Source organism: Aquarana catesbeiana, linkage group LG06 (genome assembly GCF_042186555.1).
Source record: "Aquarana catesbeiana isolate 2022-GZ linkage group LG06, ASM4218655v1, whole genome shotgun sequence".
NCBI lineage: Eukaryota > Metazoa > Chordata > Amphibia > Anura > Ranidae > Aquarana > Aquarana catesbeiana.
Window position 1 is genome coordinate 288,529,371 of NC_133329.1, and position 25,536 is coordinate 288,554,906.

A 25,536-nucleotide genomic window follows, 5' to 3' on the forward strand; every position below is an offset into this window, starting at 1 on the left:
TTTTTTTTTTTTTTTTTATCAATGTGGGTGCTTTTATTCAAAAGGTGGAATATTCTTTTAAACACAAATCTTATTAGTAGTGCTGGCTGTCACTTTAAACATCCTCCTAGCAGACTTTAGGCCAGGTTCACACTGGTACAACCTGACAGTCATACCACTTTGGATCCAACTTTGCCCTGTGACTTGAAGTCCGACATGCATCCGACTCCAATGAACAGGGATCCGACTTTGATCCCTGACAATACCAGGCACTGTGTCTGGTATGAATCTTTTTAGGGGGAACTCCAGGCAAAATTAAAAAAAAAAAAACGGCATGGGCTCCCCCCCAAAATCCATACCAGACCCTTATCTGAGCACACAGCCCGGCAGGTTAGGAAAGGGGGTGGGGATGAGCGAGCGCCCCCACCCCCCCGAACCGTACCAGGCCTCATGCCCTCAACATGGGGGGTGGGTGCTTTGGGGCAGGGAGGGCCACCCACCCCAAAGCACCTTGTCTCCATGTTGATGAGGACAAGGGGCCCATTCCTGACAACCCTGGCCGTTGGTTGTCTGGGTCTGCGGGTGGGAGGCTGCGGGCGGGGGGACTTATCGGAAATCTGGAAGCCCCCTTTATCAAGGGGGCCCCCAGATTTTGGCCCCCACCCTATGTGAATGAGTATGGGGTACATTGTACCCCTACCCATTCACCTAAAAAAAATGTCAAAAATAAAACACATTACACAGGTTTTTAAAGTAATTTATTAAGGCAGCTCCGTCGTCTCTTCCGATTTCTTCCCTCTCTTCTCTGCTAATGTCTTCTAGCCCTCTCCCGTTATTCTCCCTCTGTCCGCTGTCTTCTCCACTGTCCGGGTCTTCTCCGCTATTTTCTTGCTCTTTTGCTGGATCTTCTCCACTGTCTTCTCCCTCTGTTCTTCTTCCGATGTTGACTCGACGCTCTCTCCCGCTCTAATGCTGAGTGTGCAGTGTGCCACTACTTATATTGGCATGGGGCGGGGTCACTGGAGGCCCGTCCCTTATGACATCACCGCCCATCATGCCCCAGGCAGTGACGTCATAAGGGACGGGGCCTCTGTATGACATCACCCGGTGACCCCGCCCCGTACCAGAGCGGGATAGAGCAGGAGAGAGCGTTGAGTCAACATCGGAAGAAGAACAGAGGGAGAAGACAGCGGAGAAGACCCAGCAAAAGAGCAAGAAGATAGCAGAGAAGACCCAGCAGAGGGAGAAGAACCGGAGAGGGCTAGAAGACATCAGAGGAGAGCGGAGAGGAGAGTGGAGAAGAATAGGAGAGGGGAGAAGAAACCGCAGAGGCAGAAGACAGTGGACAGAGGGAGAAGAACCGGAGAGAGAGCGGAGAAGAGCCGGAGAGGGGAGAAGAACCAGAGAGGGCTAGAAGGCATCGGAGGAGAACCGAGAGGAGAACGGAGAAGACCCAGAGAGAGGGGAGAAGAACCTGCAGAGGCAGAAGACGGACAGAGATCGGAAGAGACGACGGAGCTGCCTTAATAAATTATTTTAAAAACGTGTAATTTGTTTTATTTTTGACACTTTTTTTAGGTGAATAGGTAGGGGTACAATGTACCCCATACTCATTCTAATAGGGTGGGGGCCGGGATCTGGGGGCCCCCTTTCCCCCACCCCCATTCCTGACCTGCCAAGTTGTGTGCTTGGATAAGGGTCTGGTATGGTTCCCCTTAAAATCCATACCAGACCGAAGGGCCTGGTATGCTCTTGGAGGGAAACCCATGCCAATTTTTATATAAAATTTGGCATGGAGTTCCCCTTCAAGATCATCAGAGCACAAGTCGCATGCCAAAGTCGGATCAGTCAAGACAGCGATCCGACTTTGATCATACTTCAGTGATATTCAATGGGCTGAAGTAGAATCAAAGTCTGACCAAAGTAGTGCAGTGAGCATTTTCAAAGTCGGACTGACTTGCGTTGGACCAGTTAAGACGGCTCCCATAGGGAAACATTGATTTTCACACATCATGCAACATGAGCTCCCAATGTCAGAGCGTTTGTCGTACCAGTGTGAACCTGGCCTAAGAAAGGTTCTCTTCTATTTGTTGAAAACCTGCCTGCAACTTCTAGAACTTTTATCTGACCTAGAATATCTATCGTTTAACAACCCCAAAGTGGAGCTAAAAGTCATGAACAAAGCTGCCTAAAATATGCTGAAAACGTTCCAAATGCTTTGTAAATGGTGCTTTACACACTGCTCTTATATAAGCTGAAGCATGTGTGTAGAAGGTCTTAGTAAAATGAACCTGTGTTTTCTGTAAGCATTCAGTCTTGTGCAGAATTTCCCATTTTTTTTATACTTCCTTGCTCATAATTGGATGTTTGGAGCAGAAGATAGGTTCACTTTTACCAGTTGTGAAAATTGCACTTTTAATAGGTTGTCTTGTTTGTCATTGAATCTTTTTTCTCAGGTTATGGTGGAGAACTCTGATTTTACTCCTTCCCAGGTGGGCTGTCTATTCACTTTTCTTGCCCGGCAGCTTGCTAAGCCAGATAATACTCTGTTTGTCAACCGAATGCTGTTTGACCAGGTAAGCAAAGAACTGCAGGCACAACAGTGGTGTATGGGTATAGTGGCGGTCAGTGGAGAAGCATGTAGCTGTAGTCACTGAAAAAACATGCTTGTGGCGAAATGTGTGAGTACATTTACAGTCAGTGAGGTGTGTGGGTGCAGTGAGTAAGTGTATGTGTGTGTCACTGTTACCTGCAATTGCAGAGGTGAAGGGTCTCTGAGAATTGATGTCTGCACTGAAGCTGGAACTATGCAATTAGTGTCAAGTAGATCAACACATGCACACACTATGTGCCTATGTGTACATGCTCTGTTAAAGTTTTATCCATGCGTGGTGCAGTGGTAGTTATTAAGTTGTGTGTGGGTGCAATGATGCTCAGTTAAGCAGTGTGTGTGTGTTTCAGCATTTATTTACCTGCAAGTCCAGTAGCACTAGGTCTTCTGGAAGTATGCAGGCAGCATTGCGTGTATCAATGCGTACTGACGCTGCCTATGTGGACATGCACTATTGGCATTTTATCATCAAAAACGTCATCGGCCTGCAAAGTGTTCTTGATAATTTGGCAATGGACAGTACAGTTGATGTAAAAAACGTAGCCGCACATGTCTGTGTTGTAGTATGGGTGGATGGTATAGGTGATCAAGAGTCACAATATACACTGCCACATTGCTATAATCCAGTTTGTAAGAGGGAGGGCAGATCAAGCTATTGCTCTCACTTACTGGGTCTTTGTTTTAAAATAGTATAGCACGTGTCCCAGTTGATTTGATCTCCTTTCCACTGTCACTTAGATGGGAAATGATGGGAAATCTCCCTAACAGAAGTACTAACATTTCGGCCCTCTATTCAAGATTCCACCTTAATGCTTGTACTGTTTAAAGACAGCCTGAAACCTCACTGGAAGATTGAAAATTGAACATTGCTGTCTTATGATAGCATAGAATTTTGCAACTTGTGAATACCAAATTTTTAAATACTGTTCCAGGCTGCAATTAAGCTAAGAAATGATGGTGATAACTATGCTACAGTAATTTCCACATTTATTATAAACACCTATGTGTGATGCTTTTATTAGTTTTATAGTCTTAAAACCATTTACTAATCATAGTGATTAATATAGCATCTTTTCTGTGCAGTACAAAGTATATATTTCAGCTATAATAGATAACAGAGGTATTAAACACATATATTCATAGCATTTATTATCTCTTCAAGAGAGCCGGGAAGGTGTAAGCTGTTATATGGCCATAAGTTTGTGGATATCCGACCTTCAAACCAATATGAGCTTGTTGGACATCTAAACCATGGGCATTAATATTGCGTTGGCCCACCCTTTTGCAGCTCTAACTGCTTCCACACTTTTGGGAAGGTTTTTCACAATGTTTTGGTTATGTCTTGGGAATATATGCCCTTTTCACCAAAAGAGCCTTTGTGAGATAGGGTAAAGGTGTTGGATGAGAAGACCTAGCTCACCATTGGCGTTCCAGTTTATCCCAGAGGTGTTTCCTATTGTTCAGATTGAGGCTTTATGCAGGCCACTTAAGAGAGAAGTTTGGGGGTTTTAAAAAAAAAAACAATGAAACTCACCTAGGTGGATGCAGCATTGATCCAATGCTGCATCTATCCCCCGCCGACACTGGAGTGAGAACTGAGCGATCAAACAGCACCGTCTCTCTGCCCCCCCAACGGTCACTGGAGCGCTGGGCTGTAGAGGGGGTGGGAGGGGCTGGCTCAGTCTCCCAGCGGATCGCTGAGTGGCTGAGCCATTTGCTCGTCCAGGCTTCTGGGCAGATCCCAACTATATGATCGGGTTGGTTCCTTTCAGAGCCTGGATTGGCTCTGTGACGTTAGCTGACAGCAGACTTTAGCCCGCTGTCGGCTGAAAATGGATTATAGGAGTGCAGAACGAACTTTACTCCTGTAAACCATAGAAGTATGGCCAAAATAGCTTTGGCCATACTTCTCATTTAAGTTCTGCCACACCAAACTTGTCAAAACATGTTTTTATGAAGCTGGCTTTCTAAAATCATAGTCATGCAGCAATCTAAGAAAACAAAATCCAGGGCACGCACAAAATGACACTCTTCTTTAGTCAATTCCAAAGGCTAAAAGCAATAAAAACACATCCAGCTGAAGAATGTTTCTTGTGCAAAGCACATGTTTTTTCAAGGTAGTTGGATCAAAAATTCAGAACAGTCATGCTGGAACCAAACAAAAAAAAAAATCCCCTTGCCACAAGCTTTTGCCACAAGATTGGAATCAAACAATTGTCTAAAATATTCTTGTATTGTGTAAACTTAACAGTATCCCTTAATGGAAAAACCTGAACTCTACAATTTTGAAGAGGTGTCCACTTTTTTTTTTAATAGTATATTTATAAGTTGACAGTGGAATAGTAAGCAATGGTAGGCCAAGAGAACTTAATAAGACAGATGATTTGCTTGTTTGAATAATTGAGTTTAAAAGTTGTGTTTTAAGAGTTGACGTTTGTCAAAGAGAGCAGGAAAGAGAATATAATAGCTAAGCTTTCCTTTTCCAGATAATAGCTTATGCAGTTAAGGTGCCCAATAGATACTTGAAAAACCTGTGCAGCTTTGTAGACTGTTTATTCATTTTATTGCCATACCCGTAGACTTTTTGAGTCCCACTTGTCTGGCCAAAAAATTTCCAGTTAGCAACCCCCTCATCCTGCCTTGCTGCTAGGGCTTAAAATATATATTTATTTTGTTCTGTCGATTCAACATTTACTGAGAAACATCTAAGAGATCTGCTATGCTCGGGCCGCTGATAAGGCAATACAGCCAGTCCTCATGTACCGGGCCCAGGCCTCATCAGTTCAAAATGGGGGCCCAGGAACCTGCCAAGCAAGAGGGCCAGCAGTACTGCCTTTTTGCTGACACTTGTTACATGTGCAGTGCTACCAGGTTCTACTTTTCTTTTCTTCCTCCGGCTGCACTGCAGGGGGATAGTTTCTAGTGTCTGCGACCCTTCCCCCTGCTGTCTGCGACCTCTGTGTGCCCCTATACCCCGCAGTGCTGTCATTTTCCCTTCTCTCCTCTCCCAGTGGCAGCTGTTGAGGGCACATAGGCAGGTTATTTCAAGATAGTGGGTGGGGGGCTCACCATCCTGAATGAACATAGTGAGCGATGGGTACCGATAGCTCACTGTGGGGTGCAGATATTGTCTCTGTGTTGCTATTCATTTGAATGGGTCTTGTTTGACGGGGGTATAACTTCTGTCGTGGCTGCACAGCATAGTATCGCAGGCATTGCATTTTATCAAAAATATAATTTGATATTTTTGGAGGAGGGTGATTTCTATCAGCAGCCCTGGCTATGCTACTTCCTCCCTAAGGTCCTTTTAGTTTATCTTGACAGGTAAGCAAAGCTTCCTGGTGAACATAGAAATCTGAACATTAGTATAATAATTTCCATTTACTAGGAAATGCATATAGGACACCTAGGATTTTACAAAGGGCTATGATTCCATTCTTGGCACCAGAATAGGAATAGGTGACAAGGTTTTATTACCACAAGGATCTCTAAGTCCTATAGAACAGTGCTGAACAAGGTGGGAAGACTGAGCTGGAATGCAATTATTTATTAACTATTACTCTTTTTGAAGACACTCACTCCCAGCATTACAGGAGTTAAAAGCTATTTGGGGGGATTGATTATGGCTTGAAATGGATTAGACCTATTTGAAAAACATTTTGTGCATCTAAAATGATAATGCCATTCAATACATGTAGTTTCTCATGGTATTAATCCTTTTTTTTTTTTTTTGCAGGTCCTAGAATTTCTGTGCAGTCCAGATGATGATTCCAGACATTCAGAAAGACAGCAGGTACTGACTTCCAGTATTAAAAACAGATTATGGACATGGATGGAATATAATCCAGTCTTCATCCAGAACTGATGTGTTAGTTTTAGGGGGAAGGAAGGAACACCCACCAGATACTTATGTCTCACAGAAACCCCAGTGGTGAGAGTCTATGCCCACTTCCACAATAAAGATGTCTTTAATAATGTAATTGGTCTTTTTTTATGATAAAGCTCTTGTAGTTGGATTCCTCAGTTACCTATTTATTCACTTTATAGGTAATCCATCAGGGGAACGTGGCATGATTGTTTATCTTTTTTAGTGGCATTAGCAGTCATAGTAATATAAAACCGTCATGTGAAAAAGCCCTGCTCTACAAACTTCTAATCTATGCATCAATAGAATGTTGCAAAGGCAACTTTGAAGTTCCAATGTTTCAGCACAGCGTGTCAGAACTTCATGGTACATCATTTATGCCTCACATGTCATGCCACTGAGGAACTACATGTCCCATGTTTACTAGCATGGTAAGCGCATGCATGCTTCAATATTTCTGCTGGTCCCTTCTTCTGCATCAGGTTTTGACAGCAGAGAACCAGCAACAGAAGCTGCTGTCAGTCGCATCAGTAGACAGCACAAGGAGGAGTCATTATCAATGCAAGCCATCACTGCTGGGTGTTAGCGCTCAGAGCATGACCATGCATGTAGTCCTGAAGCATTCATGACAGGGTGACAGTGCTGCGTATACAGGGAAATCTGTGCACTCCAGTGTTGTCACCCTATAGATGTTGCAATTTAAACTGAGATGGGAAATATAATTTAAAGCTGTACTGAAAATGGTTAGTATAATTTCACTGTTCACTGTGAACTTCTCACAGTATCGATTAAAGGTTGCAGCAAGTCAGATTCATCCTCATTTCCTAGGTGAAAGATGTCCAGCATCATCTAGGTCAGTGATGGCAAACCTTGGCACCCCAGATGATTTGGAACTACATTTCCCATAATGCCCAACTACACTGCAGAGTGCATGAGCATCGTGGGAAATGTAGTTCCAAAACATCAGGGGTGCCAAGGTTCTGCATCACTGATCTAGGCCATTCCTCCCCAGCTGAACTGTCCCAGTTCCTTCCCTTTTAATCAATACATTTAATGAATCTATTTTTTTTTCAATTATTAACTACTGTTTGGAACGCCTACTGGATCAGGGATACCATGTACTGTAAAACGAAATAAGGACAGAGGGCACAGCAGCCTTGCGCATTACCTTTGTAACATAGAATATATTTATTATATAAGTATATATAAGTATTATACTCACAAACACAAAGGTAAAATCACGCACGAAATTTAAAAAGTACATCCAAGGCCCATCCTACAAGGATCCGCTGGCCAGTAGAACCAGAATGGGATGATAAAAGTCCAAAATGAGTTGATGCGTTTAGAGGGTGTCACTCTTCTTTAGAGTTCTAAAGAAGAAGGGACACCATCGAAAAGCGTCAGTACATTTTGGACTTTTATCATCCCACTCTGGTTCTACTGACCAGCGGATCCTTGTAGGAAGGGCCTTGGATGGACTTTTTAAATGTCGTGCTTGATTTTACCATTGTGTTTGTGAGTATAAATAGTACTTCTATAATAAATATATTCTATGTTACAAAGGTAAGGTGCAAGGCTGTTGTGCCCTCTGTCCTTATTTCCTTTTAGAATATGCCTGGGTTCTCCCTGACCTTTTGAGAGTTGCCGCACAGCCGATGCAGTGGTGTGGTTTGTGAAGAGTCCCTCCACTTCTCAAGTCAAATCCACAGCAAACTTCTGAGCACAGGAGCATTTGTTTCTTGTACTATATACTGTAGATGAGGGATTACCCCACAGGGGTGTATGTGATGAAAGGGTCAGAGGAGAATGATATTTATCCCTGGTATTATGCCCTACCACAAGTGTGGTCCTCATTGGGCTGCATAAAGGCAATTTTATTTTGCTTAAGTCCTCCTATTGCTTGTACAATACCTGCAACCCCATGGTTCAGCCTTTTGAAGAGTAAAACAGGTGGTAAAGAGGAAATCTATCAACTCCCAAATCTGTCAACCAACCTCTGAAAAGCCATCCCACAAAGTGCTTTTCAAAGGGTCAGTAAGGGCCGTCGTACATCTGAACAAGCCCTTTTTCAATGAACAAAGTGTAAGGGTTGGACATGCCATTTTTGTAAACTGTGTGGCTGCCCAAGGGCCCTCTGGTACTCAGGGGTCCATTTTTTTATATTGGTCAGGTGGATGCAAGGACACCTCCCACCGCGACAAAGAATTTGATACTGCTCACTTCTATCTAGCTGTCACAGGTTTGAAACTGTACGAGTCTGTAAAAAAAAGTGTATAAATATTTTTGTTGCGCCAGCAGTTCAATAGTCGGCCCAAAAATTGGTCTTGCCCAGGGGCTTCTTGGCTACTCTGTCAGCTATTGCATAGTGAAATATAAGATATACAGCACTGAGCAGAAGTTTAAGTATGGAAGAGCCCTGGGGCCATCATAAAAAAAAATACAGAATTATGAGTTTGCAAAAAAAATTTTTTTTTTTTACAGAATTCTGAGTTTGAAACTCAGAATTTTGAGATTCAAAGTCAGAATTCTGAGATTCAAAGTCAGAATCCTGAGTTTAAAAAAAAAAAAAAAAATCTACAGAATTCTGAGATTAAAAGTCAAAATTCTGAGTTTCAAACTCAGAATTCTGTTTCAAAGTCAGAATTCTGAGTTTCAAAGTCAGAATTCTGAGTTTCAAAGTCAGAATTCTGAGTTTCAAAGTCAGAATTCTGAGTTTCAAAGTCAGAATTCTGAGTTTCAAAGTCAGAATTCTGAGTTTCAAAGTCAGAATTCTGAGTTTCAAAGTCAGAATTCTGAGTTTCAAAGTCAGAATTCTGAGTTTCAAAGTCAGAATTCTGAGTTTCAAAGTCAGAATTCTGAGTTTCAAAGTCAGAATTCTGAGATTAAAAGTCAGAATTCTGAGATTAAAAGTCAGAATTCTGAGATTAAAAGTCAGAATTCTGAGTTTCAATGTCAGAATTCTGAGTTTCAATGTCAGAATTCTGAGTTTCAATGTCAGAATTCTGAGTTTCAAAGTCAGAATTCTGAGTTTCAAAGTCAGAATTCTGAGTTTCAAAGTCAGAATTCTGAGTTTTAAAGTCAGAATTCTGAGTTTCAAAGTCAGAATTCTGAGTTTCAAAGTCAGAATTCTGAGTTTCAAAGTCAGAATTCTGAGTTTCAAAGTCAGAATTCTGAGTTTCAAAGTCAGAATTCTGAGTTTCAAAGTCAGAATTCTGAGATTCAAAGTCAGAATTCTGAGATTCAAAGTCAGAATTCTGAGTTTCAAAGTCAGAATTCTGAGTTTCAAAGTCAGAATTCTGAGTTTCAAAGTCAGAATTCTGAGTTTCAAAGTCAGAATTCTGAGTTTCAAAGTCAGAATTCTGAGTTTCAAAGTCAGAATTCTGAGTTTCAAAGTCAGAATTCTGAGTTTATAAATATAGTAGTCTTTATTAGGAAGATTTTAGGGCCAATGAGCAATAAGGTAGTAACACCCACAGATAATCATTCTGCAGACATACATGTCTTCTGCTCTGTATATGAATATGTCAATCTATCTTAGTTACAGCACACAGTATAAGGAAGCAGGCAGTGCTGGGTTCTCTGGTTCCTCTACTGTATTAATTAGTTCCTTGGTTTGCTGTCTTATCCTTCTTCTCTGTCATCTGCTCCAACATAAAGAGCCATGCTGAAAACGTGTGTATTGTGTGTGAGTGGGGGGGGACACACAGCTTCCATAGATAACAGAACACAATGACCAGCACACCTCTGCACTCCAACTTGTAGGACACATTGCACTATTGCCCCTACATGAGGGAATTGTGAATGGCTAGAAGGCAGCAGAAAAATGTGTGTCTATGTTCATAACAGATTAATCATAGCAATTAATTGTATGGGCTGATAAGGTGTTTCACACACAATTTATCTCATATCCAACATAAAAAGGATTAATAAAGTGTCCTTAAGTGATAGCTAGTGGCTAGAGTAACAGGCTTATAGTGTTTAAAGTTGTGGGTTCTAATCCAGTTCAGGGCATAATCTTTAGTAATATATTCATTTTATATTAAACATATTTTAAAATATATTTATATATATGTATTTTATTTATATATCCAAATTGATATCAAGGCATATTAACAAAGACATATTGATAAAATTGTTGTATATGCTGACTACTATAAATTAGAGAGTAGGGATTTTTTTTTTACAAATCTGTGTATATATTAGGATGATTTTGGTGACATGGGGCCAGTTCTCAATTTCAGGAGATTGTCCCTGGAAGCTGCATGATAACCATCATGTCTTATAACTCAGCCCTGAGCTCTGCACTATAATCTGTGTGTACTACAATGTACACGCCCATATCTCCCCTTCACTGATTGGCTGCACTTTATCCCCACTGACACCGATGCAGCGCCATTTTCCTCTTAGCTACACCATTGACACAGAAATTTTTTCCATCCAGTGACACCACCGATGCAGGGTCATTTTTCCCATCTAATGACACCACCGATGCAGGGTCATTTTTCCCATCCAGTGACACCACCGATGCAGGGTCATTTTTCCCATCCAGTGACACCACCGATGCAGGGTCATTTTTCCCATCTAATGACACCACCGATGCAGGGTCATTTTTCCCATCCAGTGACACCACCGATGCAGGGTCATTTTTCCCATCTAATGACACCACCGATGCAGGGTCATTTTTCCTATCCAATGACACCACCGATGCAGGGTCATTTTTCCTATCCAATGACACCACCGATGCAGGGTCATTTTTCCCATCCAGTGACACCACCGATGCAGGGTCATTTTTCCCATCCAGTGACACCACCGATGCAGGGTCATTTTTCCCATCTAAAGACACCACCGATGCAGGGTCATTTTTCCCATGTAATGACACCACCGATGCAGGGTCATTTTTCCTATGCAATGATATCACCGATGCAGGGTAATTTTTCCCATCCAGTGACACCACCGATGCAGGGTCATTTTTCCCATCTAATGACACCACCGATGCAGGGTCATTTTTCCTATCCAATGACACCACCGATGCAGGGTCATTTTTCCCATCTAATGACACCACCGATGCAGGGTCATTTTTCCCATCCAATGACATTTCGGCCACTAGCGGGGCGCTTTTACCCCCCCACACTAGTGGCCGAGAAAGGGTTAAAACCACCCGCAATGCACCGCAATAGTGGCGTTTTGCTGGCGGTATCCCAGCGCTTCCCCATTGATTTCAATGGGGAGCAGCGGTGGAGGAGCAGTAAGCACATCGCTCCAAAGAAGCTGCTGACAGGACTTTTTTTCCTGTCCTGCCAGCGCAGCGCTCCGGTGTGAAAGTCCTCGGGTAGAGTAATGTGAAGTCCTCGGGTAGATTCATTGCGGGCGGTTTTAACCCTTTCTCGGCCGCTAGCGGGGGGTAAAAGTGCCCCGCTAGCGGCCGAAATGCGCCGCTAATCCGACGGTAAAACGCTGATAAAAATAGCTGCGTTTTACCGCGGACGCTATAGGCAGCTCGGTGTGAAAGGGGTCTTAGAGTTTAAAACTGGAGCACACATAAGGGGCTAACAGTAGTGAAGAAGAAAAATGACCCTGCATCGGTGGTGTAATTGGATGGAAAAAAATGACCCTGCATCGGTGGTGTAATTGGATGGAAAAAAATGACCCTGCATCGGTGGTGTCATTGGATGAAAAAAAATGGCCCTGCATCGGTGGTGTCATTGGATAAAAAAAAATGGCCCTGCATCGGTGGTGTCATTGGATGGAAAAAAATCGCCCTGCATTGGTGGTGTCATTGGATGGAAAAAAATCGCCCTGCATCGGTGGTGTCATTGGATGGAAAAAAATTACCCTGCATCGGTGGTGTCACTAGATGGAAACAAAATGACCCTGCATCGGTAGTGTCATTGCATGGAAAAAAATGACCCTGCATCGGTGGTGTCACTAGATGGAAACAAAATGACCCTGCATCGGTAGTGTCATTGCATGGAAAAAAATGACCCTGCATCGGTGGTGTCACTGGATGGAAAAATGCCCCTGCATCGGTGGTTGAGTTATAAGACATGATGGTTATCATACAGCTTCCAGGGACAATCTCCTGAAATTGAGAACTGGCCCCATGTCACCAAAATCATCCTAATATATACACAGATTTGTTAAAAAAATCCCTACTCTCTAATTTATAGTAGTCAGCTTATACAACAATTTTATCGATATGTCTTTGTTAATATGCCTTGAAATCAATTTGGATATATCAATAAAATACAATTTAAGTTCTCAATAACTTATAGTTTAAAATAAGTTTAATATAAAATCAATATATTGAAAATATATATAATTAAAAAATGTGCTCTGAATTGGATAAGAACCAGAACTTTCAACACTATAAGCCTGGTACTCTACCCACTATACTATCACTTATGGGTTCTTTACTGTTGCTTTCTTAATGTTTAATATGTGGTTCATTATCTGTGAAACAACTATATTAATCCAGACGAGTGAATTATGATCGATTTGTTATGACCAGTCTCCTGAAATTGTGAACTGCCCCCCGGGGGAAACTGTAGATGACACCCTAATGATCCCATCTGATCACCCTAATAATATATACACAGTTTTTTCTTTGAAATCTCTACTCTCTAATTTATAGTAGGCAGCATATACTACAACTTTGTGTGCTCAATATATCAGTGTGTCTTTGTTAATATGCCTTGAAATCAATTTTGGATATATTGATAAAATACAATTTAAGCCCTCACTATCTCATATTTTAAAATATATATGTATAAAAAAATGCCCTCACCTGGACTAGAACCCACACCTTCACCAATATAAGTCTGCTGCTCTAACCACTACACTATCTCTCAGTAGTGGCTTATATCTGCTTTTGTATTTAATATGAGGTTAATTGTATGTGAAACATCTCTATTAGTCCAGACAAGTAATTGCTATGATCAATCCGTTATGAATATAGACGCACATTGTCCTGCTGCACACACAATTCCCTCATGTAGGGGCAAAAGTGCAATGTTTCCTACAAGTTGGGGTGCAGAGCTGTGCTGTGCTTGCCATTGTGTTCTGTTATCTATGGAAGCTGTGTCCCCCCCCACTCACACAATACACACGTTTTCAGCATGGCTCTTTATGTTGGAGCAGATGACAGAGAAGGATAAGACAGCAGAGGAACCAGAGAATCCAGCACTGCCTGCTTCCCTATACTGTGTGCTGTAACTAAGATAGATCTACATATCCATACACAGAGCAGAAGACATGTATGTCTGCAGAATGATGATCTGTGGGTGTTACTACATTATTGCTCATTGGTCCTAAAATCTTCCTATAGACTACTATATTTATAAACTCAGAATTCTGACTTTTAATCTCAGAATTCTGACTTTTAATCTCAGAATTCTGACTTTGAAACTCAGAATTCTGACTTTGAAACTCAGAATTCTGACTTTTAATCTCAGAATTCTGTCTTTGAAACTCAGAATTCTGACTTTGAAACTCAGAATTCTGTATTTTTTTTTTTAAACTTACAATTCTGAATTTCAATCTCAGAATTCTGAGTTTCAAAGTCAGAATTCAGTTTTTTTTTTTTATGATGGCCCCAGGGCTCTTCCATATTTAAGAGAGGTGAGAAGAAATGCTGTAATTTATAAATGCTTTCAAAAATATATATTTTATTTGTTTTGTTTTTTTTTTTATAAATTTACAAAATGCAAAGTGAATGAACAGAAAAAAAAATCTAAATCAAATCAATATTTGGTGTGATGGACCGTTGACGCGGTGGTCGGACAAGGAAACTTAATGCAGCAGATGAAAGACACATCATGTTTACTTTCCTTTGACACCGAAAGATGTCCAGCAGTGCCATCAGCACAAAACTGGCAGAAACCAGCGGGATCCAGGTACTGTACAGCCATCTACTATCTGGAAAAGTCTGGCCAGAAGTGGTTTTCAGGGAAGAAATGTGGCCAAAAAGCAATACCTCTGACACTGAATCAAGGCTAAGCGACTCAACTATGCACGAAAACATAGGAACTGGGGTGCGAAAAAATGGCAGCAGGTGCTTTGAACAGATGAGTCCAAATTTGAAATATCTGGCTGTGGCAGGAGGCAGTTTGTTAGCCGAAGGGCTGGAGATCGATACAATAATGAGTGCCTGCAGGCAGCAGTGAAGCAAGGTGGAGGTTCTTTGAAAGTTTGAGACTAATGGAGTTGGAGATTTGGTCAGGATCAATGGTGTCCTCAATGATGAGAAATACAGGCAGATACTTATCCATCATGCAATATAGGCCCCAAATTTATTCCGCAGCAGGACCACAACCCCAAACATACAGCAAATTACATTAAGAACTATCTTTTACATAAAGAAGAACAAGGAGTCCTGGAAGTGATGGTTTGGCATCCACAAAGGTCTGATCTCAGCATCAAGTCTGTCCGGGATTACATGAAGAAACAGAAGAATTTGAGGCAGCCTACATCCAAAGAAGATCTGTGGTTAGTTCTCCAACCTACCTGCTGAGCTCTTTCAAAAACTGTGTAAGTATCTAGAACAATTGCTGCTGTTTTGAGGGCAAAAGATGGTCACACCAAATATTGAATTGATTTGATTTGGGTTTCACTTCTGCTCATTTGCTTTCCATTTTGTTAATTGTTAAAAATAAACTAACACTTCTATTTCTGAAAGCATTCTTAATTTACAGCATTCTTTTATACCTGCCTAAAACTTTTGCACAAGACTATATATATATATATATATATATATATATATATATATGAGAGAGAGAGATATAAAATGCACTCTGGTTTTACCTTGATGTACTGTACTGTGGCTTGCAGTGATACCCTTGTTTTGTTGGTTTCTCTTTCAGGTTCTTTTAGAGCTGCTTCAGGCTGGAGGAGTAGTTCAGTTTGAGGAAAACAGACTGATCCAGCTAGCAGAACGAGCTCAGTTGTAAGATTATTCTCCATTTATTTATATGAATATTCTTAGTATGCTAATATTCCTTATATAGTTAGGTTAAATGTTTTATATTCAGATAGATTCCTCCTCAGTTAACCCACTTCAGATTTGTAAACTTGCCCACTTAGGTTATGCACATTTTACATAACCATATTTTTTACTGCAGTTCTGTTTCTCTTGACACTCTATAAGCACACTGCAACAACACAAGCAAAGGTTGAGAACTTACATATACAAGAAAAGCATATGTTAAAGGATTTAATCTCTGCTTGCACTATTTCTCCCATTATATTAAAGATTTTCTATGCATACAGAAATTGTGATCTGACCTCTAGGCAGGTGAAGTACTCTCGTAGTGCATCAAACACATTTCATTGCAGTGTAACCTGGTTAGATACCAATGCGTAAATACAAGCTTAGGAATTTTTTTCATGGACACTTGTGCTCTGAGGATTACTTTGTTCAGAAACCTAAAAGTGAAGATTAACACATAACAGAAGTAGTATTTGTGGCTCAGCTCCCATACAAACCGTAATGCTTTGATGGTCACAGAGGAAAGAGAACATAACATGCCACATTCATTATTATTGACGTTCCTGTGGTTACTATTCTCTAAAGAACCAACCAGTACAGCACATATGAAAAGCCAACATGTGCATGTGTACTAGATCCAAGACTTATTCCCTGGCTTAGATTCTGTTAAGCCATTCAGAACCACTTAGTAATATTTACGCTTAAACCTACATTTTAGGATGCGTGCACAAATGCAGTAGGGTAATATGATCAAACATTTACATAGGAACATGCATGTGGGTGAAAATAAACATAATGGGGTAATCAATTGATTCCCAGTTAGATTTTAAATGGACAAAATATGTTCATTACAATTTATCCACAAAAATATATACTATATATATATATATATATATATATATATATATATATATATATATATATAATTAAAATAACAGATGAAGTCCAGGGCAAAACATTTCACAATGTACTTATTTTATTCTTCTATGTGCAGCTATCAGATCTGTGAGTTTATGTACGAGAGGAAGCACCTATATGACAAAATTATAGACTGCTATTTACAAGACCCAATAAGAAAGGTATCACATACATTCTTTTCCTGACTGTTGATTACTTTTTGAATAATAGGCATTTTTCACACTCATTTAAAAGGTTTTCTATTAAAATCTGCTGAATCTGACCCCTCTATGTAGTAACAGAGAAAATAGATCCTTACCTGCTAATGAGAGTGGTTCTCCAGTCTGGGGGAAAAAATATGTTAGTCAGCAGCTACAAATCCTATAGCTGCTGACTTTTAATAACAGGACACTTACCTGTCCCTAGCCTTCGGGTTTCCAGCACCCACATCTTAACTGTGGGCAGCCGGCTGTGCTCTTTGCATCTTCACAGCCGGCTGCCCACTGCACATGCATGAACAGCGCCGTGCTGTGTGAATGGTCCAACGGTCTTCTGTGACGTTTCCCAGAAGGCTGCAGGGAGGGAGGGGGAGAGGAGAACTTTGCCTAGGCGAACCTTGGCACCCCAGATATTTTGGAACTACATTTCCCATGATGCTTAATTACAGTGCAAAGTGCTTGAGCATCATGGGAAATGTAGTTCTAAAACATCTGGGGTGCCAAGGTTCGCCATCACTGGCCTAGGCGATCTGAGCGGAAGCGGAAGTGGAAGCAGGTACCTGTCAAAACTAGGTATCTGCTCCCTCCCCCTCGTCCCAAAAAAATGACCTGGCCAATGTGGCACAGGAGGAGGGAGGTCTTAAAGCACAGCTTCCACTTTAATCTCAGGTTCTGGTACAGGCAAATTTCAGTATTCTGCCTTGCATGTCTTGTGAGAACAAGCAATGTGTAATGATGTCTGTGATAGTTTTTTTCTTTTCTTTTTTTGCTGAATTAATTTCCTAGTCTGCACAGGTATGCATTTGTTTCTGTAGTGCATTTATTATCCTGTTCAGACTATGGATCTGTTAGAATTCTCTTTGGAACTTGGAATTTACAGATGCTGGCTAATTTACAGATGCTGGCTAACAGTAATCCAATGTTTTCCTTCAAGAACAAGTCCTCCAAAGGTCTACTATTGATTACATTACTTATATTTCCCAGCATTTAAGGGCATATTTATAAAGATTCCAACAGCTTTCTTCCATTTTTCTTGGAAACATGAACAAATCCTTGGAGAAAGTTGTGGTAAAAACTATGTTATAAATAAATACATGCCGCAGCCCTTGCTGGCCCTCTGTGGTTTTTTGGACACTCGGTGAGAATGTTGCTTCCCCACCACCTGTTTTAACTCTGAAAATGCTGCCTTACCATGCTGCAACTGCAGGCATTGTCAGCAGTTGCTGGGTGGAAGCGGCATGGCCTCATTCACTTAAATGGGACACAATATGCGGCAGTGGTGCCCACTGAATGCGGCATGCCGCTTAGTTTTTTGCAGGGGCCACTAAGCAAAGTATTGCAACCAAAGTAAGTGTAGATCCCTGAGCAGCTGTATCTACTTCTTCAGGTGGACATTGGGGAGGGAGTAGACTGGAGTAGACGGTGACTGAACTTCCTGCTTTTACCACCTCTTTGCCACACATTTGAAAAAGCCCTTAGCTTTGCTTGTTAGCAAGGGACCTAATTTAACAACTGTTTCCAAAATCTAAATCAAACAACCTCTTTTTATACCTATGTTAGCAGGTTCACGTGAAAACCAACCACTACTATGAAGATGGCTCTGCATGTTTGGATGAACTTCAGTCTGTGAGATTATAGATATTAAAGTAGAACTAAAGGCAAAGCTTTTTTTTTTTTTTTTTTTTGGATAGGGCAATGGAGGGTTATAACCCTTCTCAGTATTTTTTTTCCCATAAGTGAGATTTCTCTACACTTCCTTCCATAGCCAAAACAGGAAGTGAGAGGAAATTCCTCCAAAAGGGGGAAATCCTGGGGTGTCACCAGAACTATTATTCCCATTGGAGGATTTCCCCTCTATTATGTCAACCCAAAACTTAAGATTTTTTCTTTTACTTTCAGTTTTGGTAACAATAGAGAGGGTGAATCTCCCTAACAGGGGCACAGACAGCAGTAAAAACTCACAGGTGTTCTAATCCCTCTCCACTTTATCCAAAACTATAAAAAAGAAAACGTTTTGCCTTTAGTTATGCTTTAATGTATACAGTATAAATAGCCAATCACCAAAATCTCATATAATCCCTAAAATGTTAATAATATTTCAAAAATCAATATTTTCAATATTAAGTCTGCAGCTTTAACTTAATAAGTGCTTAGCGATTCTACTATTAAAGTTGTTGTTTAGGCACTTCCTGTTACAGGATGATAACACTCCTTGTCCTTGTTTACCAATTTTGCTCCTGCATTGTCACCCTGTCGTACGGCTTCTAGTGGAAGCTACAAGTGGTTGTTTTGAGCACACAGTACACAAAAATGTAAAAATTAGGATAGGAAGTATCCACCAGGAGGCCACAGAACATCAGCAACAACGGATGAAAAAAAGGTGAAACAAGTATTTTATTAACCGGTTCCCGACCTGCGCATGCCGATGTACGTCGGCAGAATGGCATGGCTGGGCAAATGGGCATACCCGTATGTCCCTTTAAATTTGCCGCCATGCCATTGCACGCACACCGGACGGGAGCTCCGTGAGTCGGGTCGCGGGTCCCGTGGACTTGATTGCCGCGGGGATACCCCCGATCACCTCACGGAGGGGACGAACGGGAAGATGCTAATGTAAACAAGCATCTCCCAGTTCTGCCTAGTGACCGTGTCACTGATCTCTGCTCCCTGTGATCTGGAGCAGAGATCAGTGACATGTCACACGTAGCCACGCCCCCCCCACAGTTAGAAACACTCCCCAGGACATACTTAGCCCTTACACTGCCCCCTAGTGGTTAACCCCTTCACTGCCAGTGAAAAAACATTAATAATAAAAATGCCATAAAACTTTCCCCTATTTTGTAAACGTTATAACTTTTGCGCAAACCAATCAATAAACGCTTATTGCGATTTTTTTTTAACCAAAAATATGTAGAATACGTATCGGCCTAAACTGAGGGAAAAAAATGTTTTTTTAAATATTTTTTGGGGATATTTATTATAGCAAAAAGTAAAAAATAATGCGTTTTTTAAAAAATTGTCGCTAGTTTTTTGTTTATAGCGCAAAAAATAAAAACCACAGAGATGATCAAATACCATCAAAAGAAAGCTCTATTTGTGGGGAAAAAAGGACGTCAATTTTGTTTGGGAGCCACGTCGCACGACCGCGCAATTGTCAGCTAAAGCGACACAGTGCCGAATCGCAAAAAACGCTCTGGTCAGGAAGGGGGTAAATTCCTCTGGGGCTGAAGTGGTTAAAAGCATGGTAGTTGTATATTATACACACTACTCTACCAAAGTAGATCTCATTCAGTTATTGTTTACAACTACTTTAAAACATATATAGAAAATACTAAAGTAAGTACATTTTTAGCTATGCCATCAGTGTTGGCAGTCTTATAAATCTTAGTAGGACTACACTTGTAGAAGCATCTTAATAGTGGTCTCTGTTTTGCTCATGTGTATACACGTTTGCAGCTGAGATCTCGGTTTTTATTTATATTTTAAAACCGGAAAGTAGGTTTCTTCCACTAGCTTGCAAGCCTGTGCTAAGAAAATTTTGCTGCTTGTAAATTGGCAAGCTCTCTGACGCATTCTTTTTTTTTAATAAGTTATAGAGATTTTGTGCATTTTCCTAAGAAAAAATTAACTTTCCTTTCTTTGTGCCTATTTACAAAAATAATATTCCAGAAGTTAAAGCTGCAGAGTCAACATTTTCTTGGTGATTGTAAATAAAGCGGTATTAAACCACAAACCATAAATGTAATATATTGTGATCTGGTGGTGGCTGCATTAGTGTTCTTTTTTTAGGCTTTTTTCCCCCTCTGTTTTCCACTGATGATCTGGCCAGTAACACACCTCCTGTATTAGAGTGCACCCATTCTGGATGACGGAGCACAGGGGGCACAGCAGACAGCAGCATTGTCAGTCTGGGGGGGAGGAGTAGTGTTAGATGAACTAGCAGATTTAGACACACTAACAAATTGAAATCAAATGCCAGCTCACAGTGCAGTTACACAAGCAGTTACGGTAACAATGTTTATTCCTTTTGAGATAAAGGTTTTACAGAAATAAATAAAAGTTGATCATTGTAAGCAAACCTGTCAGTGTTAAATGATTTGTCTCAACACTCTTTAACTGATACATTTGCAGGAGAGCTTGTTCTGTTGAAAAACAACAGACTTACTGGCCAGATCACTAGGTGAAAATAAAAGATAGAACCCCTAAAAAAATTGGTAAGCTGCAATATGTTTGCTTTTCGGTTTAATACCTGGACTGGATGTTTTTTTGGTCTTCCATCAAAAGCTCTAAGTTGCCTTGTTTTTTCCAAATCTTCTAAGTGAAATTAGTTTCATGATACATTAAAATATGTTCTGCCTTTTTTTTAATTATGTTTTTACTTTCAACAAGAAAGGTTTTATTATCATAACAGTCTGGCCTGGAAACCTATGGCTATGGCACACCTTGGAAATGAACTTTTTGCTTAGAACTGTTGCTGTTATGCTTCAAGATACAATGGGCTCCATCTTGTTGAAACTGGAAAACCCCTTTAAATTTATATCTGTAATTATTTTTGTGTATGCCACCTAACTATTTCCTTTTGTATATTACCTTTTTTTTTTTTTTTTTTTTTGTTATAGCACGAAATCTTTAATTATATTCACAACATTCTTTCAATCCCGGGCTACAGTCCTGAGGAAAAACAGGCAACATGGGATAAAGTTATGAAACATATGGAGGTATGATGTATAAATAGTCTGTTTCTATGGGGAAGGGTGTGAAGTTAATCAAATTACTATGTGAAAATAGATCTTGTGATTTATAGTTGAAGTAGAATGAAATACAAAGCCTAAAAGCGAAGTATGGGAATTAAAAAATAAAAATAAACATTCATACTCGCCTAGATGGATGCAGCCTTCGGTCCACCGCTGCCTCTAATGTCTAGTACACACGATGAGAAAATTGGACAAAAAATACCGCTTTTAGAGCGATCGTATGATAATCTGATCGTTGGTACACCGCTTTCGAGAGCCGATCAAGACTGCACATGATTGGAAACGAAAGAATACAATACATTAAATAATTGTGGGAAGTTGTATTCTGTTTTATGAGAATGTTTGTAACTCTAGTAACCTATTTGTTTTCGATGTGGGACTAGCATACAAAAAAAACGGACAATCATTCCTCTGATATTCTCATCATATTCACCAGGCTTAAGACTCAGCTGAACAGGGAGCGGCTTGCTGAAAGACGGAGCCAGCTTCCAGTCCAAGCCACTGGGTGGATCCCAATATTAGTCGGGATCTTTCCAGTGCTTGGCTGAGAGACGTCAGTCGACTGCATGATCAATCTGACTAAATCTAAAACTGCTCCCACTCCCTTTCTAATCCTATTATAACTATCCAGTAAAAGAAAACATTTATACTTACCTATTCTGAGGGCGCTACATGATCGGCTTCCAGTAGTCGGCTGGGGACGAGGAGCGACAGCCGACAACGGATGCCCCTTGTTAAGTCTATGGGTGATGTCACCTCACAGGCATTGAAGCCGTTGTTGGTGATCTCCCCTTTCCTGTGAAGCCAGCCGCTGGGGAGATCATGTGACTGGACCGAAGCACCCTCAGAATAGGTAAGTATATGTATTTACCTTTTACAGGGTAGTTAGAATAGGATTTAGAAAGGGTTTGGGAGCAGTTTTAGATCAATCCTGGACTTCCACTTTAAATATGCATATTCAAGCTCCTTATACCAGGCATTTGTTTGTGCCGAAATGAACAGAAATGAAGATGTTTAAAAAAATCAATTACTTTGCTGATGGTCATGTCATACTTAAAGGGTAACTCCACTTTCATGGGAAATAAAATAGCAAGTATAGCATACACAATTGCTAGACAAGCCATATTGTAATTGGATGTTCCTAAAAATTACCTTTCCTTTTCAATCTGCAGCCTCTATATTTTTCTGTAAAATTCATTGCAATATGGCAACCTGGAGGTCTTCTGTCCAAAGTTAGTGTACGGAACACCCCCAGATTGCTTGTGTGACTGGCTCACTGATTTTCCTAGTGGTCTGTACTAATATACAAGTCCGACTCTAGGCATTCTTTGCAGCAAAAAAAAAAAGGGTTAATTCCTTCTAAAGGAATTCAGGACCTGCAGTTTTCCTCATTAGGACAATGCAAGTGCATCAGCTGATCAATAATGAAAATATCACTCTCGTACACAATCGGTATCTAGAAGACATAAGAGTACAAACAGTTATTCCTTCAGAGTAGAAACAGGTAGGACTCTACAACAAAGTTTGTTAAAATCCCTGCAATGTACATTTATCATCCAGAGGAGGTTGTTTGGTTTTTCCTCATAAGTGGAATTACTCTTTAACCACTTAAGGACTGCCCACCGCATATATACTGCGGCAGGGCGGCCCTATTGCGCAAAACGACGTACCTGTATGTCGTTTCGTGCACGAGTCACTGTGGGCCTGCTTTCTGCTGAAAACGGGTCACAGGAGTGCAGAATGAACTGCACTCCTGTAATCCACACAAGTACAGCCAAATGAGCACGCTAAAAGATCTCAAAAAGAAAACATAATGCAACGATCTTAGGAAATTCAAGAATAAATGAGAAACAAAGTAATTGACGTATCAGTCTGGAAAGGATTATAAAGCCAATTTCTATGGCTTTGGGACCCCAGCTAGCCACGGTGAGAGCCATTATCCACAAATGGAGAAAATTTGGAACAGTGGTGCACCTTCGCAGGAGTGGCCGGCCTACCAAAATTACTCCAAGAGCATGATGACTTCTCATCCAGGAGGTCATAAAAGAACCCAGAACAACATCTAAAGAACTGCAGGCCTCACTCTCCTCAGTTAAGGTCAGTATTCACAATTCAATGGTAAGAAAGAGACTGGACAAAAATAGCATCCATGGGAGAGTTCAAAGGCAAAAGCCACTGCTAACCAAAGAACACAAAGACTTGTCTCACATTTGCCAAAAAACATCTTGATTATGTCCAAGACCTTTGGGCAAATATTCTGTGCACTGATGAGACAAAAGTTTTGGAACTTTTAGGAAGGTGTGCATCCCGTTACATCTGGCATAAAACTAACACAGCATTTCCAACATCATACCAACAGTCAAACATGGGGGTGGTATTGTGATACCTGGGACTGCTTTAGGACCTGGACAACTTGCCATATTTGATGGAACCATAAATTCTGCACTCTACCAGAAAATCCTGAAGGAGTATATCCTGCCATCAGTTTGTGGCCTCAACCTAAAGCATACATGGGTCATCCAGCTGGACAATGATTCAAAACACACCAGCCACCTTTGAATGGCTAAAAAACAAAACAAAATAAAGGTTTTGGAGTGGCCTAGTCAACGTTCGGATTTAAAAGAGAAGTAAAGGAATTTTTTTTTTTTTTAGATTCATACTTGCCTAGGTGGATGCAGCAACGGTCCGGTGATGCATCTTTCCCCTGGCGCCTCTGCACTGAAAACTGAGCGATCGAACACCACTCTCTGCTCATCTCCCGCCACGCTCATTGGAGCGATGATCTGTGGAGGGAGCGGTGCGGCCGTCTCAGCTTCTCAGCGGCTCGCTGAGACGGGTGTCAGTCCAGGCACCTGGTGGATCTAGACTTCCATTGTCGGGATGATGCGGTGCCTGGACTGACATTGCTGATGTCAGCAGAGAGCGGATTTCAGCTGAAAACGGGTCAATGGAGTGCAAAACGAATTGCACTCCTGTGACCCATAGGAGAAGTACAGCCAAACGAGCTTTGAGTGGACTTCTCCTTTTAAATCCAATTGAGATGCTGTGGCATGACCTTAACCACTTCCCGCCGCCATATAGCAGAATGACGGCTGGAAAGAGATTGCATTATCCTGACTGGGAGTCATATGATATCCAGCAGGATAGGCCGCTAGAGCGCGCAGTGCGGCAATCGTTGGTGAGGTGTGTCAGTCAGTCACTGTAATGAGCCCATGACGTAGGCTAATTACCATGTGATCAGCTGTGTCCAATCACAGCTCATCCTATGTATCCATTGTAGCTCTGGCTGTATATTTAGGGTTGTTGTCCTGCTAGAAGGTGAACCTCCACCCCAGTCTCAGGTCTTTTCCAGACTCTAACAGGTTTTCTTCTAAGATTGCCCTGTATTTGGCTCTACCCATCTTCCCAACAACTCTGACCAGCTTCCCTGTCCCTGCTGAAGAAAAACATCCCCACAAAATGCCACCACCATTCACTGTTTAGGGTGATGTGCAATGTTAGTTTTCTGCCACACATAGCATTTTGCTTTTAGGCCAAAATGTTCAATTTTGGTCTCATCTGACCAGAGCACCTTCTTCCACATGTTTGCTGTGTCCCCCACATGGCTTCTCGCAAACTGCAAATGGGACTTCTTATGCCTTTCTTTCAACAATGGCTTCCTTCTTGCCACTCTTCCATAAACGCCAGATTTGTGAAGTGCGTGACTAATAGTTGTCCTGTGGACAGACTCTCCCACCTGAGCTGTGGATCTCCTCCAGAGTTACCATGGGCCTCTTAGCTGCTTCTCTGATTAATACTCTCCTTGCCCGGCCTGTCCATTTAGCTGGACAGCCATGTCTTGGTAGGTTTGCAGTTGTGCTGTACTCTTTCCATTTTCGGATGATGGATTGAACAGTGCTCAGTGAGTTGTTCAAAGCTGGAGATATTTTTTTATAACCTAACCCTGCTTTAAACTTCTCCACAACTTTATCCCTGATCTGTCTGGTGTGTTGTTTGGCCTTCATGATGCTGTTTGTTCACTAAGGTTCTCTAACAAACCTCTGAGGGCTTCACAGAACAGCTGTATTTATACTGAGATTCAGTACACACAGGTGGACTCCATTTACTAATTAGGTTACTTCTGAAGGCAATTGGTTCCACTAGATTTTAGTGAGGGGGTTACATAGTTACATAGTAGGTGAGGTTGAAAAAAGACACAAGTTCATCAAGTCCAACTTATGTGTGTGATT

General features: G+C 41.1%; 1 protein-coding gene across 2 annotated transcripts in view; it reads left to right on the forward strand.

Annotated features, from left to right (window-relative positions):
- VPS8 (VPS8 subunit of CORVET complex) overlaps positions 1-25,536 on the forward strand; it is a 388,855-nt gene that overhangs the window by 184,210 nt on the left and 179,109 nt on the right. The window contains exons 29-34 of one of the 2 annotated variants that reach the window (XM_073633432.1): positions 2,436-2,555; positions 6,327-6,383; positions 15,314-15,396; positions 16,433-16,517; positions 18,114-18,179; positions 21,173-21,271. In XM_073633432.1, the coding sequence (XP_073489533.1) occupies positions 2,436-2,555; positions 6,327-6,383; positions 15,314-15,396; positions 16,433-16,517; positions 18,114-18,179; positions 21,173-21,271 (510 nt within the window). The remainder of the gene's footprint in view (positions 1-2,435; positions 2,556-6,326; positions 6,384-15,313; positions 15,397-16,432; positions 16,518-18,113; positions 18,180-21,172; positions 21,272-25,536) is intronic. The other variant, XM_073633433.1, reaches the window with a different exon arrangement.